Below are 23,197 nucleotides of genomic sequence, written 5' to 3' on the forward strand. Positions count from 1 at the left end.
AAATAGATATCTTTACTTTATAGATGAGGGAATTGGACATCAAAAGGGCACACCTGGGTTTGTCTCCTGACATTTGATCAATGCTTCTATCAATTTTCTTTTCTTCTAAGTTTTTATTTAAATTCCAGTTAGTTAACATACAGTGTAATATTAGTTTCAGATGTACCATATAATGATTCAACACTTTTTTTACATCATCTGGTGTTCACAACAGGTATACTCCTTAATCTCCATCACCTATTTAGCCATCCCCGACCTGCCTTCCCTCTGGTAATCATCAGTTTGTTCTGTATAGTTGAGTCTGTTTCTTGGTTTTTTCTCTCTTTCTGTCGTCCTTTCCTTGCTTGTTTTGTTCCTTAGATTCCACATATTAATAAAATCACATAGTATTTGTGATTTCTCTGATGGACCTATTTCGCTTAGTATGATACTCTCTCGTTCCATCCATGTCATTGCAGATGGCAAGATTTCATTCTTTGTTATGGCTGAGTAATGTTCCATTTTGTGTGTGTGTAAATGAATGTGTATATGTGTGTGTGTGTGTATGTGTGTGTGTGTATGTGTATGTATATATGTATGTGTCTACATTTGCATATATATATGTATGTATGTGTGCATTTGTATACATACACACCACTTCTTTATCCATTCATCTGTCGAAGGACACTTGGGCTACTTCCATAATTTGGCTATAGTAGATAATGTTGCTATAAACATTGCAGTCCATGTACCTCTCTGAATTAGTAATTTTGTGCTCTCTGGGTAAATACCTCATAGTGCAATTGCTGGATCATAGGGTAGTTCTATTTTTAACTTTTTGAGGAAGCTCCATAGTGTTTTCCAGAGTACCAGATTGTACCAGATTGCATTCCTACCAACAGTGCAGGAGGGTTCCCCTTTCTCCATATCCTTGCCAATGCCTGTTGTTTCTTATGTTGTTGATTTTAGCCATTCTGACAGGTGTGAGGTGATAACCTCATTGTAGTTTTGATTTGCATTTCCCTCATGGTAAGTGATGTTGAGTATCTTTTCATGTGTCTGTTGGCCATCTGTATATCTTCCTTGGAAAAATGTCTATTCATGTCTTCTGCCCATTTTTTAATTGGATTATTCATTTTTGGGGTGTTGAGTTTTATAAGTTCTTTATATATTGAATATTAACCCTTTTTCAGCTGTTATTTGCAAATAACTTCTCCCATTCCATAGGTTGTCTTTTAGTTTTATTGATTATTTCCTTCACTGTGCAGTAGCTTTTTATTTTGATGAAGTCCCAATAGTTTATTTTTGCTTTTGTTTGCCTTTCCTCGGGAGACGTATCTAGAAAGAAGTTGCTATGGCCAATGTCAAAGAAGTTACTGCCTGTACTCTTTTCCAGGATTTTTATGGTTTCAGGTTTCACGTTTAGGTCTTTAATCCATTTTGAATTTATTTTTGTGTATGGTGTAAGAAAGTGGTCCAGTATCATTCTTCTGCATGTTGCTGTCTGGTTTCCCAAGTCCATTTGTTGAAGAGAAGGTCTTGGATATTCTTTCCTGCTTTGTTGAAGATTATTTGACCATATAGTTGTGGGTTCATATCTGGATTTTCTATTCTGTTCTATTGTTCCATGTGTCTATTTTTTGTGCCAGTACCATACTGTTCTGATCACTACAGCTTTGTCATATAACTTGAAGTCCAGAATTGTGATGCTCCCAGGTTTGCTTTTCTTTTTCAAGGTTGTTTTGACTATTTGGGGTCTTTTGTGGTTCCATACAAATTTTAGGACTGTTTGTTCTAGCTGTGTGAAAAATGCTATTGATATTTTGATAGGGCTTGCACTAAATATGTAGATTGCTTTGGGTAGTATAGACATTTTAATGATATTTGTTTTTCTAATCCAACAGCATGGACTGTCTTTCCATTTCTTTGTGTCTTCTTAAGTTTCTTTCATCAATGTTTGTTTTATTTATTTATTTATTTATTTATTTTTAATTTTTTTTAAAGGTTTATTTATTTTTGAGACAGAGAGAGAGACACAGCATGAGTGGGGGAGGGGCAGAGAGAGAGGGAGACACAGAATTGGAAGCAGGCTCCAGGCTCTGAGCCATCAGCCCAGAGCCCGATGCGGGGCTCGAACTCGCGGACCGCGAGATCGTGACCTGCGCTGAAGTCGGACGCTTAACTGACTGAGCCACCCAGGCGCCCCATCATCAATGTTTTATATTTTTCAGAGTATTAGGTCTTTGACCTCTTTAGTTAGGTTTATTCCTAGGTATGTTGTTACTTCTGGTGCAATTGTAAATGGGATTGATTTCCTTAATTTCTCTTTTTGCTGCTTCATTATTATTGTATAGAAACGCAACAGATTTCACTCAGTTTTTACTGTCAGAGGACAAGTTGGGACTGCATTGTTGTGATTTTCAGTGGAATGGCACATGGCAGGTACCCAGATGTTTTGTTATAAAGTAGAAGGCATCCATGTGCAATAAACATGATATGAGATCATCAGAAAAAAGAAGGCTTGTGTTTAAGAAGATCAGGGTGTTTTCATGGAGTGCTTTAATTTGCTTTTATAAAGAAGTATGATGGTAATTGGTGATACAAATGGGGTAGGGCATTTTGAGTGGAGGAAGTAGTCTAACCAAAAGGAGATGTGGAGATGAGAAAATATAGGGGAGAAAATTGAACTTTTAGAGGAAGGGCTGGTGATGAAATATGGGGAGCCAGTATATAAGAACCTCCAAATGCCTCTGCTAATCCTTTAAGTAAGGAGATTTATGAAAGGGCAGAAGTGGCATTTCTGTAAAGAGGCTTAACCTTTAACTGGAAAGCTTGCCTTGGAGTTAACTGAGATAAATTTTATTATCTGGAGATTGAAGGAAGATCTTGAGAGAGTGTATTTGAAATTCTTTTCTCTTCTCTGTAAAAGTAGGAAAATGTACATAGGAAATAAGAAGGTTACTTCACTTCTAGAGGGTTAACTCATAGAACAGGTTGGAAGCACTTGGAGTTTTTTGCCTTCCTGAAGGCAACAGCATTCAAAGGCAGCGTTGTTTAACCCCTACATTAGATTGAATTCTCTTGCTCTGTACATCCATCCAACAGAACCATGCGTGTTTTGTTCACCACCATATTCATATCACTTAATGTGGTGACTACGGTCAAATGACACCTATCCCAGATAGAAGTCTGATAAGCAATAGTATGATTCTTCCATGGTTGGTAAAAGCACAGTGAATGAAGCTAAATTGAGCCCTGCAAAAACACAAAACAAAACAAAACAAAACAAAACCATATTTGGAAGGTTCCATTAAAAACAGAGCAAAAGGAACCACACAGAGATTAAGTTTCCTAGCCAACAGTTTTGGTATCCTCCACATAAACCTCAAACTGCCGTGTCACTGAATTTCTTCAGCTTGACCCCAGAAGGAAATTCTATTATACGTAGCTCAGTGAAGGGTTCTAAGAGGAAATTGTCTACTTGGGGTAAATACGTAATTTAGATGGGCCTCTCATTATTCAAGAAGGAGTAAGGAGGTAAAAATTAGGACCTTTAAAAAACAAACAGAATGAAAGAGACAAAAAGAAAAAAACCCCACCCAAAACAGATCCTTAACTAAGGAAGACAAACAGATGGTTACTAGAGGGAAAGTGGGTAGCTGGTAGGTGAAATAGGTGATGATTAAGAGTACTCTTATCATAGGGTGCCTGGGTTGGCTCAGTCAGTTGAGCATCCAACTCTTGTTTCAGCTCAGGTCATGATCTCAGCTTCATGAGTTCAAGCCCCACGTCGGGCTCTGCACTGGCAGCGTGGAGCCTGTTGGGATTCACTCTCTCTCCCCCTCTCTCTGCCCCTCCCCAACTTGCACTGTCTCTGTCTCTCTCAAATAAATAAACTGCAAAAAAAAGTACACTTATAATGTGAGTACTGAGTAATGTGTAGAATTGTTGAGTCATGTACTCAACTGATTTTAAACATATGCTTGCTTCGCTTGAAATTTTCAATCATGTTGAACTTAAAGCACTTATAAGACATCATCATAAAATTTAAGGGGAATAACCAACTAGAAAAATGTTAATAGCACTAGTGGTATTAATAGCATATGACTGTCATTCTTAATATATAAATCTGGTTAAAGATAAATGTAAAAAATCTTCAGTCACTTTAGTGATCAAAAACATTTAGATTGGAAATAAGACTGTATTTTCTTACCTAGAAAATTGACAAAAAGAAAATTGTATTGTTTAGGACTGACAAAGTGAAGAAATGATGAACCACATATAGTTGTTAGAATTGGAAATTGTAGTAACTTGGAAGATAGATTAGCAGTAGGTTTTAGACACTTTGAAATATGCTTGCCCTTTGACCTTGTAATTTCACTTCTAGAAATTTATCTTAATACAAATAGGTGAAAGTATTTACAAAGGTTTAATTGTAAGGATGCTCATAGCAGTGATGTTTATATTAATGAAAATAGAATGTACATTAAATACAGAATAGTGGCATGTCCATATACTGAAATGTGACACAGCCATTTGAAATGGTGTTCTGGAAGTGAACTTTTGAAAAAAAAAGATAATACTTGTGACGTGAGTGTTCAATGACGTGCATGTGCACACTGGGTGGGGGCAGAGAGAGAGAGGGAGAGAGAGAATCCCAAGCAGGCTCTGCACTGTCAGCAGAGAACCCAACATGGGGCTCAATCTCATGATCCTAATGCCGAAATCAAGAGTCGAACCCTTAACTGGCTGAGCCACCCAGGCGCCCCTACTAAATCTTTAAGAACTTTATAATAGTAATGATTATGAAAATACTATGATTCATTTAAAATGAATCTGATATTAATGAACAGTTAAATTATTTCCAGAGTTTTGCTATTAAAAAACACTAGAAGAAATGTCCTGCATATGTTGGGAATCATATGTATGTGTACATGTGTGTACATGTATATGTGGTAGGATGTCTTTGGTAGAAAGGCTGGATCAGAGTTACGTGCATTTTTGTATTGAAAGACACAAAGAGAATATACCAGTAGACATTTCCACAATAAGTGTGTGAGAGTGCATCTTATCTAACATTTTCAAATAGGGTTTATTTTTATCAGATAGAGACAAAATGAAATCTTAATTTTCACTTCACTGATTTTTGAGTGAGGTTGGGTACATTTTATTCAGTGCACAGCTTTCTTATATCTTTTTCTGTTTTCTAGTGGATATTTTAAAGTATACACTAGATTTAAGATTTAAATCAATCTTCAAGATCTTTTTGTATATTAGCTAAATCAGTACTTTGTCATATATTATATGTTGCAAATACTTTTTGCTACTATTTATGGGAGGCTTTTCTTCAAAGATTTACATGTTTTCTAGTATAATAATGGTTTAATTTTTCTCTTATAACTTTGATCCATTTGGAATGTGTTGTGGTATAGAAAGGAAGATAAAAACTGAGCTTTTTTTTTTTTTTTTGAGATGTTTAGGTTTTTGCTCTGACACTGAAGTAATAATTTTATGATAAAATATAATAAAATATAAAAAGTATTTCCAAATATATGTGAATCTGTCTTCTAGATCTTATTCTGTTACATTAATTAGTGTATTTATTTTAGTTCTGCATCAATTTAATTACTGTGTTATAATTGCTTTACTGTCGGGTTGTACTGGTCCCTTTAGTGTCCTGTTTTTCAGTATCAGCTTTGCTGACATGTTTATTTTCTTTCTATGAAATTTAGAATTATTGTGTCCAGTTTACTTTTTTTGATCTTTGATATTTGGGTTTGCACTAAATTTAGAAATTATTTTAGGGGACATCTTTACATTAAATATTCCTTTCCTGTATAATAAGCTATGTCTTTTCATTTATTTAAATCTTATTCTACATCAGTCAGTAGAGGTATAGGCTTCTTTTACATAGATTCTGAACATTTAAGGTCACTTAAAAATGCTTAACCTTTTAAATATTTATTGGTACTTTGGGAGACATAAATTCTAGAGGAAAACATAGAAAATGACTTTATGTCTTCTGGGCACCAAAAGATTTCTTTTTTTTTTTTAATTTTTTTTTTTTTAACATTTATTCATTTTTTGAGAGACAAGAGAGAGAGCACAAGCAGGGGAGGGGCAGAGAGAGGGGGAGACACAGAATCTGAAGCAGGCTCCAGGCTCTGAGCTGTCAGCACAGAGCCCTATGCGAGGCTTGAACTCATGAAACGTGAGATCATGACCTGAGCGGAAGTCGGACGCTTAACCGACTGAGTTAAGTGCCCCAAAAGATTTCTAACATAATAAAAAGCCTGGAAGTTGTACAGCTTTGATTAAATACAAAATTTAATGAAATGTTAGAGACATCACATTAAAATCAAGAATAAGAAAGTATTTCACATTTTTCTGGAGGTTTTAACAAGGGTAACCAAATAGGAAAAAGGAATAATATGAAGATATGGATTGGAGACAAAATTATAGTTAATAGCAGCTCATATGATTGCTTTCCTACAAGAAAAAGAAGATGATCAATTGAAAACCCATTGGAATAATAAAGAGTTGAATACATTGGTCAGTTAAAAAATTAAAACGTCTTTTGAACACTAAGGATATGAGGTTGGAAACTGTGCAGAAAGCTCATGCCTTAGTAAAGAACTAAACTAGCCACAGAGTAAAGACAATATAGATTTGTCCTAGCAGAGCCTGGAAACAATCCTTGAAAGAGCTAAGCTGTCCACAAGTTATTTAACTGTCAAGAGAAAATTGAAAATGCTTTAAAGGAAGGTAATAAAATTCATACATTCAGGAGAATGTAACCTATAATCAGGAGGAAAACAATTGTCAGTAGAAACATGTACAAATAACAGGTGATGCAGATTGCAGTAAAGGACTTTAAAATAGTTATTATAAGTATGCTCAGGGATTTAAAGGGAAATATGAACCAGATGAGAAGAGAGATTTTATAAAGGACTGAATGGAACTTGTAGTGCTGAGAAATAATATGAAATAAACAATTCGCTTGACCGGCTCAGCAGCAAATTTGACACCACGTCAGACAAAATCCATGAACTTGAAGACTTGGAGGTAGAAACCACCCAAATGGAAGCACAGAAAGAAAAATGAAAGGAACGTAGCCAGTGTAGCTGGTGACCTGCAGGACAATATCCAGATGTTTAGCATACACATAATGGAGTAGTTGGGGGTGGGGAGGAAGCAGGAAGAGGGCAGAAAAACTATTCGAAGAAGGAATGGCCCCAAATTTTCCACATTCGATGAACTACTGTAAACCCATCGATCCCAGAAACTTGATGAAACCCAAATAAGGTAAAGTAAAGAAGCCTTAATGAATGGGTGAAAATCAATGAAAAAAAAAATCTTTTTTTTTTTTTTAACACCAGAGGAAAAATGACATTATGCACAGGAACAAGGTTAGAAGTACTGCTTGCTTCTTGTCTGGGGCAGTACAAGCCAGAAAACAATGGAATGCATCTTGAAAGTGCTGAAAGAGAACAGTCAGTCTAGAATTCTGTGATCACTGACAATAGTTTTCAAAACCATAAGAGACTCTTAAATACTGAGAATAAACAGGGTTGGTGGGGGGTGGGGGAGAGGGCAAAGTGGGTGATGGGCATTGAGGAGGGCACTTGTTGGGATGAGCACTGGTGTTGTATGGAAACCAGTTTGACAATAAATTATATTTAAAAAAAACCTGAAGGTGAAATCAAGACATTTGAAGACACACAAAAGCTTAAAGAATTTTTTGCCAACAGGACTTTGTTACCAGAAATGTTAAAGAAATTTTTAATGACATTAGATGGAAAGGCAGAGCTACATAAAGCAATGGAAGAACAGCCAAAAGAGTAAATACATAAATAAAAAATATAAAAAACCTGCTTTTTTTTGTCTTAACAGTTTTCTTTAAAAGATAATTGGCTATTTAAAGCAAGCATAATAACGTCACACTGGAGGTCTGTAATATACGTGGAAGAGAAGTGTGTGACGACACTAGCACAGAGGATGACACGAGGGAATTGTCGTGTTGTTACATTATGTGGGAAGGGCTGTGAGATTTGCAAGTATACTGTGATCAGTTATTGGTACCTATGGTAATCTGTAAAGCAGTCATACACACAAAAAATAAGCCAGTGAAGAAACGGAATTACTAAAGAACACTCAGTCCAGATGAAGGCAGGAAAGAGGACTAAAGACCTGATCGTAAAAAATAGACATCAAAAAAGCAAAATATTAAGTCTGTGTTGCTGGAATATAAAATGGTATAGCCAGTTTGCAAAACAGTTTTATACAGTTAAAACAGAATTATTATATGACCCAGAAAGTGTACTCCTAAGATAAATACATGACCAAGAGAAACGAAAGCATATGTTTGTACAGAGGTGGTTCATAACCACCTTATTCCTAATAGCCCCAAACTGTAAACAACGCCAGGGTTTATCTAACAGGTGCATAACTAAATGGTTGTGGTATTAAAACAATGGAGCACCACCTTGTAATAAAGAGAATTGAACTACTGGAGATGGCAATATAGATGATCTCAGAGATGTGGTGCATGAAAGAGTCAAATGCCCAAGAGTGTATACTGTGTGATTATGTTCACATAAAATTCTGGAACATACAGAACTAATGAATAATGTGAGAAAGTAGATGAATGGTTTGTTTGAGACTGGGTGGAGGGAAAGTGTGATTTGACTGCAAAGGTGTATGAGGACAGGATTGGAGAGATTGGCTTGATTCTTACCCCAGTGTATTCATTTGCCAAAACTCTTGAAACTCTGTGTCTAAATTGCTGCATTTCTGTATTAAGTCATACCTCAGTGTGTTTCTTTGAAAAGAAAAATAAATAGACCAGAGTTGACTGAGGGGCTATGAAAAAAAAAAGCCACAAAAAATATCACTGATCTGTAATTGAAGACATTCTTAAATTTGAAAAAATATTAGACACAAAACGTTTGGAAAACATAGAAAATTAAAAACAGAAATAAATGACCAATCAATATATAAAGTGAAGTTAAATCCTAATGTAGTAATTCAGATTATGCTTGTGTAGGTACGAAATTTTCTGAAAGACTAGATGAGAAAGAACAAAGGTTAGCTTTGGAGCTGGGAAGTAATGGAAGAAGTACAGGACTTAGAGGGAGACTTTTTACTTTGTGCTATGTTCCCTATCTTTTTTTTCTTTAAGTTTTTATTTAAATTCCAGTTAGTTAACATGCAGTGTAATGTTACTTTCAGGTGTGCATCATGGTGAGTCAGCACTTCCGTACCATCACCTGATACTCATCACGACAAGTGCACTCCTTAATCCCCATCACCTCTTCAGCCCATCCCCACATCCCTTCCCCTCTGGTAACCATCTGTTCTCTGTAGTTAAAAGTCTGTTTCATATCTTTTGAATTTTAAATCATTGACTCTGTGACCTTTCCCTTCTCCCCCATTGAGTGAAATGTAACAAAAATAAGATTTCACATTAAAATAAAAATTAAGGAAACCATTGCATTTATTTTTTGCCAAATAGGGAAGGCTTTATTTATTTTTTTATAATGTCGCCTCTTGTGGATAAGGATGTGGGAAGGTCATTCTTACATCACAGCTTTCCTTGTACCTAGCATCCTTGAAGAAGCGTCTATCAGTATCTATCAGAATCCCTTAAAACCTATTCCTTTTGACCCAGCAATTCCACCTCTGGCAGTTTACTATAAGGAAGTAATTGGAGGCACGGACTGAGACATATATGAAATGGTATTTATCATAGCATATTTCATGAAAACAGAGACATAAGTACATATTGAATGTCCAAGAGGAACGTGATTGGGTAAGCAGATTTTGGTAGTACATAAGAAAGTAATGTGCACCCGCTTAAATGGTGTCATGGGGAAAATATTTACGTTACACTAAATTTAAAAAACATGTTATGCCGTTCATATAATGAGGGTAACCAGTAAGCGTTTTATTTATAAGTGTACAGTTAAGGGTACAATTACACTCAAGAGTGAATGGAGGAGCAATTAAATTATTTACTTAATTTCTTACATTTAAAGACTGACAAATTAGTTTTATTTTATTGGGTGACCTTTCAAATAGTTCTGTTCAAAAATGATTTCCCAAAATGAAACCATTTCTAAACACACACAGACCTATATCCTTGTATATTTATCCAAATTTGAAATTATTGGCACCTTCAGTTGACTCTTTTGTATGCTTTTATTTGAGAAGATATTCTCTCTACAGTTGCTCAGAGGAAGTTCTGCTCAAAAGTAGAATATTCTCACTTCTCCATTTTTTTGCAATTTAAAATGTGTAAATATTTTAGCCTGGCTATTTTCACAGATGTGATTCTTTTCACTCAGAGTATTTTCTACATAAAACTTTTTTTTTTTAATTCAAGCATAATGAACATACCTTGTTATATTAGTTTCAGGTATATGTTAAAGTGATTCAGCAGTTCTAAACACTTCTCAGTGTTCATCAGCCAGTCTGCCCACCCACCTCTCCTCTGGCAACCACTAGTTTGTGCTCTGTATTTAAGAGTTTTTGTTTTTTGTATCTTTTCCTTTGTTCATTTGTTTTGTTACTTAAATTCCATATACGAGTGAACTCATATGGTATTTGTCCTTCTCTGACTTACTTCACTTAGCATTATGCTCTCTAGATGCAACCATGTTGTTGCAAATGGCAAGATTTAATTTTTTATAGTTGAGTAATATTTCATTGTATCTATATCTATATATATACCATATCTTTTTAATCCAGTGGAAAAATTGGGTTGCTTCTCTATCTTGGCTTTTGTAAATAATGCTGCAGTAAACGTATGGGTGCATATATCTTTTTGAATTAGCATTTTCATATTCTTTGGGTAAATACCCAGTAGTGGAATTACTAGATCATATGGAAATTCTATTTTTAACTTTTGAGGAACCTCCATAGTGTTTCCACAGTGGCTGCGTCAGCTTGCATTCCCATCAGTGGTGTCGGAGGGTTCCTGTTTCTTCACATCCTCGCCAATACCTCTTCTTTCTTGTGTCGTTGATTTTAGCCATTCTGACAGGTGTGATGATGAGTGATGTTGAGCATCTTTTCATGTATCTGTTGGCTCTTGTTCTGTTTTCTTTGGAAAATTGTCCATTCAAATCCACTGTCCATTTTTTAATTGGATTATTTGGGGTTTTTTTGGTGTAAAATTTCTATTTTTAATTGGCTTTAGTATTTCTTCCAATTTAGCTGATGCAAAATCATAAGTCTTCTCAATTTTTTTCCACTGAAGTATATATAAATATATTTAATTTAAAATAGGAGCTCCATCAAGAGTCTTCCTATAAATCAAGATATACCCATTTAAACATTATACATTGGTTGAATTTACATCATTTAATTTTTTAGTTCCTCCTTTGCTGAGGTAAATTTCAGTGTCAACCTGTTCACGTGCTTTGTTGTTGTTTTTTTTAATACGAAATTTATTGTCAAATTGGTTTCCATACAACACCCAGTGCTCATCCCAACAGGTGCCCTCCTCCGTGCCCATCACCCACTTCCCCCTCCCTCCCACCCCCCCATCAACTCTCAGTTTATTCTCATTTTTTTAAGAGTCTCTTATGGTTTGACTTCCTCCCTCTCTAACCTTTTTTTTCCCCTTCCCCTCCCCCATGGTCTTCTGTTAAGTTTCTCAGGATTCACATAAGAGTGAAAACATATGGTATCTGTCTTTCTCTGTGTGACTTATTTGTTTTTAATCATTGCAATACGCTAAAAACTTTATTTCATTCCTTGAATTCATTGATTAAAGATTTTCAATGGACTTTGAACAAAACAAAAACAAAATATAGATCACTTATTATGAAAAACATATAACACGATGTAGGACACAGGTTGATTTGCCTTGTAAATCAGCAGAAGCTTATCAAACATTTTTAAACTCCAGTTGCTGGTGGTCAGTCCAGAGAGATCGTGGTTTTTGCTTGGTTGTTTGTTTTTGTCTTTTGGTAGTGATTACATATTTTTTGTTCCGTTTCTCTGATATACATAAGTACATTTTAATATCTACCCCTTTTATTTTTGATTAGTTGAAAATTACAACATTTTGATGAAATGATGATCTGGTTGTTTTTGGCAGCTCATCACCTCACCAGTGTTATGCCTTCTTCTTAGGGTTTTTTTTTTTAATTTATTTTTCCAAGTTGTTGGAATATAGGTAGATATCAAATTTAACATTTTAGATCATTCCTGTGAGGTGGGGTGTCAAGTATGTGAACAATCTTGTTTAGAATTTAGTGTTTTGAAAAGTGTTTAAATGCACTTCTTCTAAGTGCATTCAAAGTTGGGACCTTTGGACAGAAAGTTTTTGTAGGTAAGAGGAAGCTGTTAGACTTCCTAGGGACTTTGTGTTTATACTTGACCACATTGTAATCCATTCACCGCACTGATGCCTAGGTAATCTTTCTTAATGGTACGCTTTATTCCTTACATATGATGTTATATTTCTTAAAATCCTTCATGACTTTCCATTACACTCAGAATTTTTTTTTTTTTTTTAATTTAGCATGGCCTTACCAGAATTCTTGTGTAGTCTGGACTATATCTAGCCGTCGAACCTCATCCTGTATCATTCACTTCCCCTTCCTGAGCTCTAGCCACACCAGCCACCTTCCTTTTCCTCGGGGTCATTGCATTTGTTGTTTCCTCTACTGGAATTTCTCTTCTTCCAGATCTGTTCATCACTGGCTCCTTCTCCTAATGTAGGTTTCAGTGCAAATTGTGTCATTTCAGAAACAGTTTCTCTGAACACTATATATAAAGAACCTTTCCTTTAACTTACCTTCTATCACTAGTACTCGGTATTCTAATTTCTGTATGAAATTATCACTATTTAAAATGGTCTTATTTAATGTAGGAGCAGAAATGTTATATGTCAGGTTCAATACTGTATCTCCCAGAGCATACTAGGCACTTAATATTTGGAAATGAATGACTGTTCTGTGTAGTTTACTGTATCCGTATTTCTTCTTTGATTCTCACTTCCAGCTACAAAAAAAAATTTTGTGGTATTTTCCTAGCATATTTTCAAAGCCAATATGAAAATAGCACCAAATAATTAAAGAACTTTATCTATTTTAATGTTTTCTCAAGACAGATAAATAATAATGGTATATTGAATTGGCGGCATACAAGTGGATATAAAATAAGAGAAAGATTTGTATTTTTACTTCCTCCTGAAAGTAGAAAAGACCCTGGAGAATGGTTTAGAGTTCTCATAGAAATAATCCATGAGCTCTGCTACTTGAATAATTAGCCTAGACTTCCTGTTCCAACCGTTATCAGACTAGTCCTCCCATAAGGAAACCAATCATAACAGCTAAGCAAAGCAGTTTGATGGCATTGGAGCAACTAACTGAGGGAGGACTTCCTAGGAGAAGGTCATATCCATATAAATGTTGGCTTTTTTCCTGAGGACATGTTTTAAATCATTGTGCAGGCAGAGAGGCCAAGCCTCAAGGGGTGGTCATTTGGGGCAGAGGAGACTATGCTCAGGTAGAGTTGCCAGAGTGGCTAAGGCATGAGAGACAAAATCTCAAGACAGGAAGGAATTGCAGAGAAATTTCTAAGCCCAGCAATTTATACATTTCCCTCAAATTGTTGGTTGATTCTGCAACTTTATGTGCATGGGGGCAAGACTCAAGGAAACTTAGAAGGAAATCGTGGTTGGAGGCTAAAGGGCAAAGAAAAAAATGTAACAGCCACATGGTACTGGGGAGAAAGATACCAGTGTTTAAGGCTGCCAAGGTAAAGGGCGCTTGTTAACACCCCAGACTTCCAGCCGCGGTCTCAGAGGGCGCTCCCTAGAAATAGAGGTAAAATGGAAATAGACTCCCCTTAAGTCTGCCTGCACTCAACCTGTGTTTCAGAAGGAACTTAACCTTTAGAAAGAATATAATGTTCAAAGTGTCTGTGCTTTTTCATTTATATAGTCTAGCTTCCAGTAAATTATAAGGCAGGCTGAAAAAAGGCAGGAAGATACCCTAGGAATATATAAGCACAAAAAAGATGTACATAAGATTATTCACTGTCAGAGTCTTTATTAATAGCAAAATATTAGAAAAATGATGAAGGACCACCAACAGAGGATTGATTAAATTATGTTTGTGTAATATAGTGGTGTTTTACACACGTATATCAGCATTTGGGGCAGGACAGTTCTTTATTGTATGGCATTGACTTAACCATTCTCAGGCACGTTACATCTTTGGCCCTAACACAATAAACGTAAATTGCACCTTCAAGGTTCGATACAACTCAGAATGCTCTCACACATTTTCATATGCCTCTGGGGTGGGGCATTCAAATTGAAAATCATTAATATCATAGAATTTTGTACAGTTGTTTAAAAAAAAATGAGAAAGTTGTTGATGAACCAATTATGGAAAGACCCCTGCAGTGTATCTTAAAATGCAAGATGCAGAGGAGTATGTATACTTTGCTATATTTTGTGTAATAGAGGAGGAAATAATAGATATTTGGATTGCTTATATATGCATAGTAATACATAAGAAACTAATGCAAGTGGGGCCTGCATAAGAAACTAATCTGTGGGGCCTGATAGGGTGAAGAGACGTGAGAGTTCAGGGATGAAATCTATTTATTTACTGTATACTTTCCTGTATTGTTTTGATTTTTAAAACATGTGGATATAGTACCTATTCAAAACAAGTTATAAGTAATAATCTGTTAGATATAAACAAGCTATTGTGTTCGATATAATAATTTCTAAAAGAATTAAAGTTTATGTACTCATTACAAAAATGTTTTGGTCTTTTTCCAATTCTGTCTCCTTTGACCTTTGCCTTCCCTCAGTGGAGTAGGGCGGAACTGGGGCTGGGCATCTGCAGGTAGCAGCATTCTTGCCGAATTTGGTACACTGCACATGGAGTTTGTCCACCTCAGCTACCTGACAGGGGACCCCGTCTACTACAAGAAGGTCAGTTTTCTCGCCGCCTTCTCTTTGTTTATCATAAAAGAGTTCTTTAAGATTTACCGAACGATCGTTGCTTGGAAAATGTTTGCCTTTCCAGGAAGGTGTATGTCAGTACTCTGGGCCCCCCCCCCCTTTTTTTTTCTTTTTAAACTATCTAAAGGAATGTCCATTCTCTTTACAATATTTACTGTTATTTGAGAAGTGTAACCACTAGTAGTTTTGTGAAAATTCTGTTGCCATCTCTATTCAGCATAGTGTTGCAGTGTCCCTAGCCCCAGAACAAGAAAAACAAAGTGACAGAAAGTTAAAGAATTGAATTGGATTGAAAAGGAAGAAGGAAAAAAATAATCATTCACAGATTACATGATTATCCACCTGAAATCTTAAAATAATCTGTATTTAAACTATTAGAAATAAGAGCATATATATAGTTTTGAATAGAAGATCAATATAGATACGAAAAATCACCAGCATTTCTCTGCACCAACTACAACAGGCAAGAAAGTATCAATGTTAACAAACACATACGTGGTAGGAACTTTACGTGATGGGAGCAAGAGTGTAACTTCCTTACAAATAAGCTTAACAAAAGATAAATAAAGTTCAAAACACTTGAATGACATTGAGGAGGACCTAAGTAAATGGAGAAGGATGTTCTGTTCATGTACAGCTAAACAGTATCATAAAAACTTTAGTCTTTTCCAGATTGATCTGTAGCGTTAATTCCGTGCCACTTAGAACTCCAGTGGCTTCTTTTAAAAAAATGAAACTTGACAAGATTCTTCTAGAATTTATATAGAGGAGAAATGTGGAGTGGGTTTGCATTACCCATATCGACACTCACAGGGAAGTGTTGGTGCATAAAGACAAATAGACTGAGGAACAGAATAAATGTTCCTTAGATAGATCCATATATATGTGGAAACATTATGACAGGGGCAGCATTGCAGATTATAACCATTTGAGGAGCATTAAAGGCTTAAATTTAAGACAAATCTAGTGAAGTTGAAAATACATATACCCTGTGACCCAGCAATTCCACTCTTTGATATGTACATTTACACCATACTATACATAGAAGAATCATTTGCATTAGCAATTTATATAATAAAATTCAGTACAGCAGTGGGAAGAATTGAATTATATTTATCAATTAAAAGAATATGATACAACCTTTTTTAAAAAGTTAAAAACAAGCAGAGCTGAATAATATGTTTTGTGTGGGGATTCAGAAGTGATGAACATAAAACTCAGAACTGTGAGTACAGCCAGGACAGAGTCCGTGCTCTGTAAATGTATAAACAGTGCAGCAAAGGTGTTTGTAGTGTTGCATTTCTTAAATTGGGATGTGAGTGGAATCTGTGTATATTCCTTTCTATGTGTGAGCTGTTTTCATTGGTTGAGAAGAATTTGCAGGTAAAGACAGCAGTGAAGGAAGACACAGAATTTTTCTTTTCCTGATGAAATTAACAAAAATCTTAAAGACCGGCAAACATTTATCCATAGCAATGAAAGGAGGAGAGGCTGCAGTCTCATGTCATAAGTATGTGACAGCCAAGAAGCAGAAAGCTTGTGGCATGGTACTTAACGTCTGTTTCCCACCTTGTTCTGAACCCTTACTGGGCAAAGGAAGCACGTCATCAGATTCCTGGCACTCCCCATCAGTCCATCTCACAGAGGACACCAGTGCCGAGGGTGTGGGGTGTTCACTTGTCCACAGCTCCCGAGGGGTCTTGCCTCCATCTTCCCTGAACACTGGGACTCCACATCTCAAATTGTGTCCAGGAGGGGAGAAATACTCCCCTCTCACCCACCCGACACAGTAGGGATGAATTCAGAGACACTGCAGCTGTAACCTATCAAACCAAAGTTCAGGTCAGAGCCGACCCTGTTAAACGTGAGCAAGACGCAGAGGGAAAACGTGGCAAGTATATAAACATACTGCAACAGGGTAGTAACAAAACCGTGGTGGTAAATAGCATGTAAAAGACTGATAAAGAACCCACTTTCAAATTTCATGAAGTCGCTGTAATTTATACTATAATAGCAAGTGAACTCAGTAAAATTATAACTCCAAAGAAATAATGATACAAAAAGATTGCAGAACTGAAGAAACAAATTGAGACCTTAAAACGTTATATTTCTATTATGAATAAATAAACGAAAAACAACAAAGCAGTGACTTTACATAATTGGAAACCGATTTACTAACGTGGAAAAGCAGGAGACCATCATAGTGGAAACCAAGAAAAAGCATGAAGAGATTAAAAGCTGATAAATGTGTAAAATGAAGGTAATCTAGCATATGGTATTTCTGAAGTAGAGGATCTGACAGATGGGAATCACCCAAAAGTGACAGGAAGGAGAGAGAGAACTGCAAATTCCCTTTTTAACAGAACTGAGAGATACTTGATATTTCACACCACAAACTAGGAGAAAAGGTTGCCGTAACCAAGGACAGAGAGGTTTGGGAAACAAGAGAGGATATTTGTGGCTGCAGATTTCAAGGATAAAAAACCAGAAGAGCACAGTTGCCTGAAATAAATGGTATATCTAGAGGCGCAGAACCGAAGTCCTCATTAGCAGCATTGAGAACAGGGTCACGGACTGATGGTGGGTGCTTCTTTGGACCCTTCTACAGGCGTGTTGAGAAGCTAGGACAACAGAATTCTCAGGAAACTTCGGTGAGGGAAGAGAATGCATGACACATTTTCTTTTATGAGCAGTGCTACCGCATTGCTGGTCTCGGTTATCTGGGGAAAAGCAAAGGCGTCCGGTCTCTTCCTGGCCTTTTATGTCATCCTTGTGTAAATAGCTGGTTCAAGGAAAATAACAATGAGTAATTCATCAGGAAAGAACAAGGATAGAATTTATACAGAGGTGCATTACCAGGAAAAAAGAGGGAAGGAACAGGATATATAAGAGATGCCCAAAAAATACTTCTCAGGAAATAGCAATTAAATCCTGACCGAACATCGCCATGAGAGGGAAGATAATGAAGCCCTCCTCTCTGTGAAACGAGTATATCAACAGAAATAGAGTGCTCAGAGACAGTTAAGATGTGCTATCAGTAACAAATTGCAAGAAACAGTTACCACCAAAAATCAAAGCCAAACTGGAAGCAGTACAAAGGAGGTGTTCAAAGACAATGATGGACTTAGAAGACAAAATTGAGACAAGCTAGTAAAGGTGTCGACAGTAAAAAAGAGATGGATAAAATATTCAGAAAGGAAAGGCAGCTGAAAGAGGCAGAGACGATTCAACGTATGCCTGATTTTCAGAAGACAAAAGAAGGTAATATTTTATTATCCCTAATGGCATCATTTCAGACTGCCTAGTCGTGGTTCACGGAACTATTCAGATTGGGATTGTACATAGAGTTGGTCTCAGCCTTGAAAGAACACAGACAACACACCATCCTTGGGCCAGTTCCTAAAACCGCCTAATGACAAAGTCCAGCCAAATGCAAGATGACCGGGACATTGTCCTAACAGGATTTGTGCTGTGCTCAAGCCAGAAAATAATGAAGTATATATAAGGTTCTGTGAAGATGTTTCCCCAAGTCATGCATACTGAGCAGGTTCCTTCAGAGGTAAAAGGAACATTCTCAAATAAGAATACAAGGAGTAGAATACATTTGTGCACTCTCAAAATCCATCCAGTGTATAGATGAATGCAGATAAAGTCCCTGAGAAAGTTTCTAGCTTCTTAATATATTTTTGTGATTTCTTCCCTCCGTAGCTTTAGGGAGATCTTTCAGGAATCAAAATTTTGGGGATTTTAGGAATTTTCAGGATTTCTATTATGGGATCAATATTTAGAGTTCAGTAATTTAGTTCACTTTTTCACGTATTCAGGTTAGTTTCATACTTCTTATTATAAATGTCCTTTTATGATTCCATTTCTATGAAATTATTTCTGTTTTTATATTTAGATATGTACATACTAAATGTGTCTGGAATGATGTGTATTACTGATGTTTCTGATGGTTATTTCTGGATAGTAAAATGTTGGCATTTAAATTAGTTTTTTTCTGTGCTCTTCATATTTTCAATTGTTTCTTGAATTTTAAATAATGGTGGTATATCATCTGGTAAAAATAACGAGTCATTTATAAAGTAGAAGCCTTTCCTGACCACTACCACCACCACCACCACCACCACACACACAGACACACACACACACACACACACACACACACACGGGAGATGGTGTAGGTTCTGAGTGAGGAAAAACCACAAAGCCTAGTTGACATTTACTTTATTAATTGTATTCTTTATTTTTGTTAAGGTCATGCATATTCGGAAACTACTTCAGAAAATGGATCGTCCAAATGGTCTTTATCCAAATTATTTGAACCCAAGAACAGGTCGCTGGGGTCAGTGTAAGTATTTCTAGTACAGCCGATGCTATGTCAAAAGGTTATTTGTCTGGAGACTTGCTTGATGTAGTGAAAAGTCCATCACACGTATGGTTGGAACCCCTCAGCTTCTAACCCTGTGATCTGCTAGTGCCGTTACCTTTGGCAAATTTCTAATCTTTTGTCGCTTCAGTTTTTCTACGTGTAAATGGAAACACTAATAACCTGTGTCACAAGCAGTATTTTACTCCATTAATGTGTAGGTACTTTGTTAAAAATAGTGCCGCCTTTGCAAAAAAAAAAAAAAAAAAAAAAAAGGGTTCCCCCTATTTATAAATCCTAGCTTCATGTAAATAAGAGCATTGCTTTGGATAGGTATTTATTAAAGGAATATGAAGAACAAACAAGGGTCTTAAATGATTAGAAAGGCGGGGCGCAGTTGCTCTTGGACAAGATTTGTCCAGTCATTTTAACAGAAGATACCAGGTCTTATTATTCAGATTCTGTGCCAAATGCTTGGATGAAACTAGAGATGAGGGATAACTATGTAGAACTTGGTCTGAGTTTAGGGAGCTCCCAGGCCAGCAGGGGAAGAGACACACTTCAAAGTCGTTGGAGCTGGAATATGATGTGGTAAGTGTTACGGTACAGACATATACCAGTTGTGATGTGAGACTGGCAGAAGTGACTTCCTCGGTGAGGAGAAGGTATTTTGTTTGATGAGAGGGTGATGTTTTAAAGCTTTAGAATTGATCTTCGAAGGAATAGATTTTTTAAAAATAACAAATGTTGCGGCGCCTGGGTGGCTCAGTCGGTTAAGCATCCGACTTCGGCTCAGGTCATGATCTCACAGTTCGTGGGTTCGAGCCCCATGTCGGACTCTGTGCTGACAGCTTAGAGCCTGGAGCCTGCTTTGGATTCTGTGTCTCCCTCTCTCTCTGTTCCTCCCCTGCTCTCACTCTGTCTCTCTCTCAAAAATAAAGGTTTAAAAAATTTTTTTAAATAATGTTTATTTGGAAATGTGGAACTTGCAGAATTGAAATAAAATATGGGTTTACCAATGGTATTCTCTCTTGAAAGATAGAGAACGAAAACAAAGAGTAGAACGTGTTACTTTGCCCCTAGTATGACATAGTTGGGTTATTTTTGAGACTAATGAAATCATAATGAAACAGTAGAAAATGAGGTAAAAATAACAATCTCTTAATTTTATGTATGGAAAATAATGTTTAATCCATCAGTGAGAAATTATGCTGGTGTTTGCTACCAAGAGTAGGAAAACATTTGTCATGGAATCTTCGGGGCTCCTCTCAAGGAAATTGTCTTTTATTTTGTGAAAGGAAAGCACAGTGGTCAGTACAGTTGTGTCTTTCATGGATCTGGGAATAAATCTCAGTCTTTGGTTCCTCTTCTGTACTTTTCTTTTTCCTCTTCTGGAATTCTTTACATGTAGCTCATTTTTCTCTTTATTTTGAAGAAAATACAAGATCTGTGCCTCTACTGAGTGGAAATGATACTTTTTTGGAAAAAACAAAACCCCAAAGACAGCATTGCTAAAATATAAAAATGTGCTTTTCTTATTCCAAATAAGGATGACTGGTTTGGATGTCTGCTTAGTAACTTGGGTGAATTTTATTAAAATTCTAAAGTACATTTCCCTCTTAGAGTTTTATTAAGATTTGGGAATAACTCTAATATCAGGAAAAAATTATGTTCAGTTCTTTCTTTACGTCGTATGCCAGTGTATATTCTATAATGTAAAGCTTAACTTGAACTGTAAAAAATAACAACATAAAAATACTAGATTTTTTTGTTTTGTTTTGTAATCGGGAAAACCTTCTCCTTAAACAAAAGGTATCAGTTTTTACTATCCAAATGTTAACCTCTTACATTTCCTAGGAAAGGCAAATAACAAGCTAAGGAAATACATTTGATTGTATTTGGAAAACAGAGTGTTCATATCTTCTGTATATCAAGAACTCTTATAAGATAATAAGAAAAAAGATAATCATCCTTAATAGAAAGATACACTGAGAAAAATTGGTTCATGAAAAAACAGAACACAAATGGACAATAAACAGATGTGCATTTTTAATCCTAAAAGTGGTGTTACTGAAGATATGTGGTATATGGAGACAATGTAATGTGACAACATCCTCTTTCTGTACAGACTGGTACTATATATATAAATTCTATATAATTTACTATATAAATTCTACTATAGTAGAATTTGCAACACTACCATCTTTGGTGTCCTATTTGTAGAGATCTTTGTCCCTTCTCTTCCCGCTTCACCACCACCATAAATCAATGCAGCTTTTATTTTATTTATTTTATTGAAGTGTAGTTGACATACAATATTATACGGTTGACCTTTGAACAATGTGGAGATTAGGGGCACAGTCGGAAGTGGGAGTTTGACTCCCACCCAAAACTTAACTACCAGGAGCCTAGTAGTTGACTGAAAAGCCTTACCAATAACATAAACAGTTGATTAACACAAATTTTGTGTGTTATATTCTTAAAGTAAAAAATATCCATAAAATATTAAGGATATCACAAGGAATAGTAAATACATTTACAGTACTATACTGTATTGAAAAAAAATCTGTATGTAAATGGACCTGCACAGTTTAAACCTATGTTGTTCAAGGGTCAACTGGATTAGTTTCAGGTATACAACATAGTGATTCCCAATGCAGCTTTTAAACAGAAGACACTATTCTTAATCTATTAAATTAATAAAGGAAATGGGCATATCCCTGTATCCAGAGCTTCAAAAACTGAAAAATTTGTATGCCCTTTGAACCAGAGACTTATTTCTAGGTATTTATTCCAAAGAAATTTGGACATATACATACATATATATATTTCTATATATATGTATACACACACACACACACACATATATATAAAGTTTATTTGCAATAACTTTGAAGTTATTTATCATATGAATAATTTGGAAACATTCTAAAGCAGTCTTGTCCAATAGAACTTTCTGTAATGAGAAAAATGTTCTATATCTGTGCTATCTGTATAGGTGTCACTAAATGCATATGCTGTTGAGCACTGGAAATGTTAGTACAGATGTAGAGCTGCATTTAAATTTTATTTACTTTTAGTTAATTTAAGTAAATAGCTACTTGTGACTAGTGCCTGTTGCATTGGACAGTGCAGTTTTAAACATCCTATGAAAGAGATTTAGTTAAATAAATTGTAGTACCTTCAGATATAATATACTATGCAGCCATTAAAAGTTAGGTTACAGAATACTTGGCTTAGATAAATATGTTATCTGTGTTTTTTCCTTAATGCTTGTTTTTATTTTCTTCTTTTTATCTGTGTTAATCTAAATTTGATAAGGGACATCTATCAGTTTTAAAGTAAGATTAAAAACGTTTTTTTAAAGCAGCTTTTGAGAAATAGCACATGTGCCATATAATTTACCCATTCAGAATATACAGTTGAATGGGTTTCAGTATTTATAACCATCCTCAACATCAACTTTAGAACATTTTCATTAACCCCCAAAGGAATCCTGTACCATTTAGCTATCACCCATCTATTTGCCTATTCCCCACTCTCCGCAGCTTTAAACAACCACTAATCTATTCTTGTGTCTCTCTAGATTTGTCTGTTCTAGACTTCTCATGTCATCCACATACTGTGTGGTCTTTTGTGATTGGCCTCTTTGATTTAGCAAAATGTTTTAAAGATTCTTCCATATTATACCTTGTATCAGTACTTGGATTTTTTAATGCCTGAATAATTCTCCCATTTTATAGATATACCACTGTTGTTTATCCATTCATCAGCTGATGACTTTGGGGTTGCTTCCACCAGGTTATTTTTCACTGTGTTCCTTTTTTTTTTATTGATTTATAGTTGACATACAA

At 35.7% G+C, this 23,197-nt stretch overlaps 1 protein-coding gene across 4 annotated transcripts in view; it reads left to right on the plus strand.

Moving 5' to 3' along the window:
• The window catches only part of MAN1A2 (mannosidase alpha class 1A member 2), a 176,080-nt gene that overhangs the window by 90,356 nt on the left and 62,527 nt on the right, over positions 1 to 23,197 (plus strand). For all 4 annotated transcript variants that reach the window (XM_027058270.2, XM_015076677.3, XM_053214669.1 and 1 more), the window contains exons 7-8: positions 14,821 to 14,944; positions 19,232 to 19,325. In XM_027058270.2, coding sequence (XP_026914071.1) covers positions 14,821 to 14,944; positions 19,232 to 19,325 — 218 coding nt within the window. The remainder of the gene's footprint in view (positions 1 to 14,820; positions 14,945 to 19,231; positions 19,326 to 23,197) is intronic.

Source organism: Acinonyx jubatus, chromosome C1 (genome assembly GCF_027475565.1).
Source record: "Acinonyx jubatus isolate Ajub_Pintada_27869175 chromosome C1, VMU_Ajub_asm_v1.0, whole genome shotgun sequence".
Lineage (NCBI taxonomy): Eukaryota > Metazoa > Chordata > Mammalia > Carnivora > Felidae > Acinonyx > Acinonyx jubatus.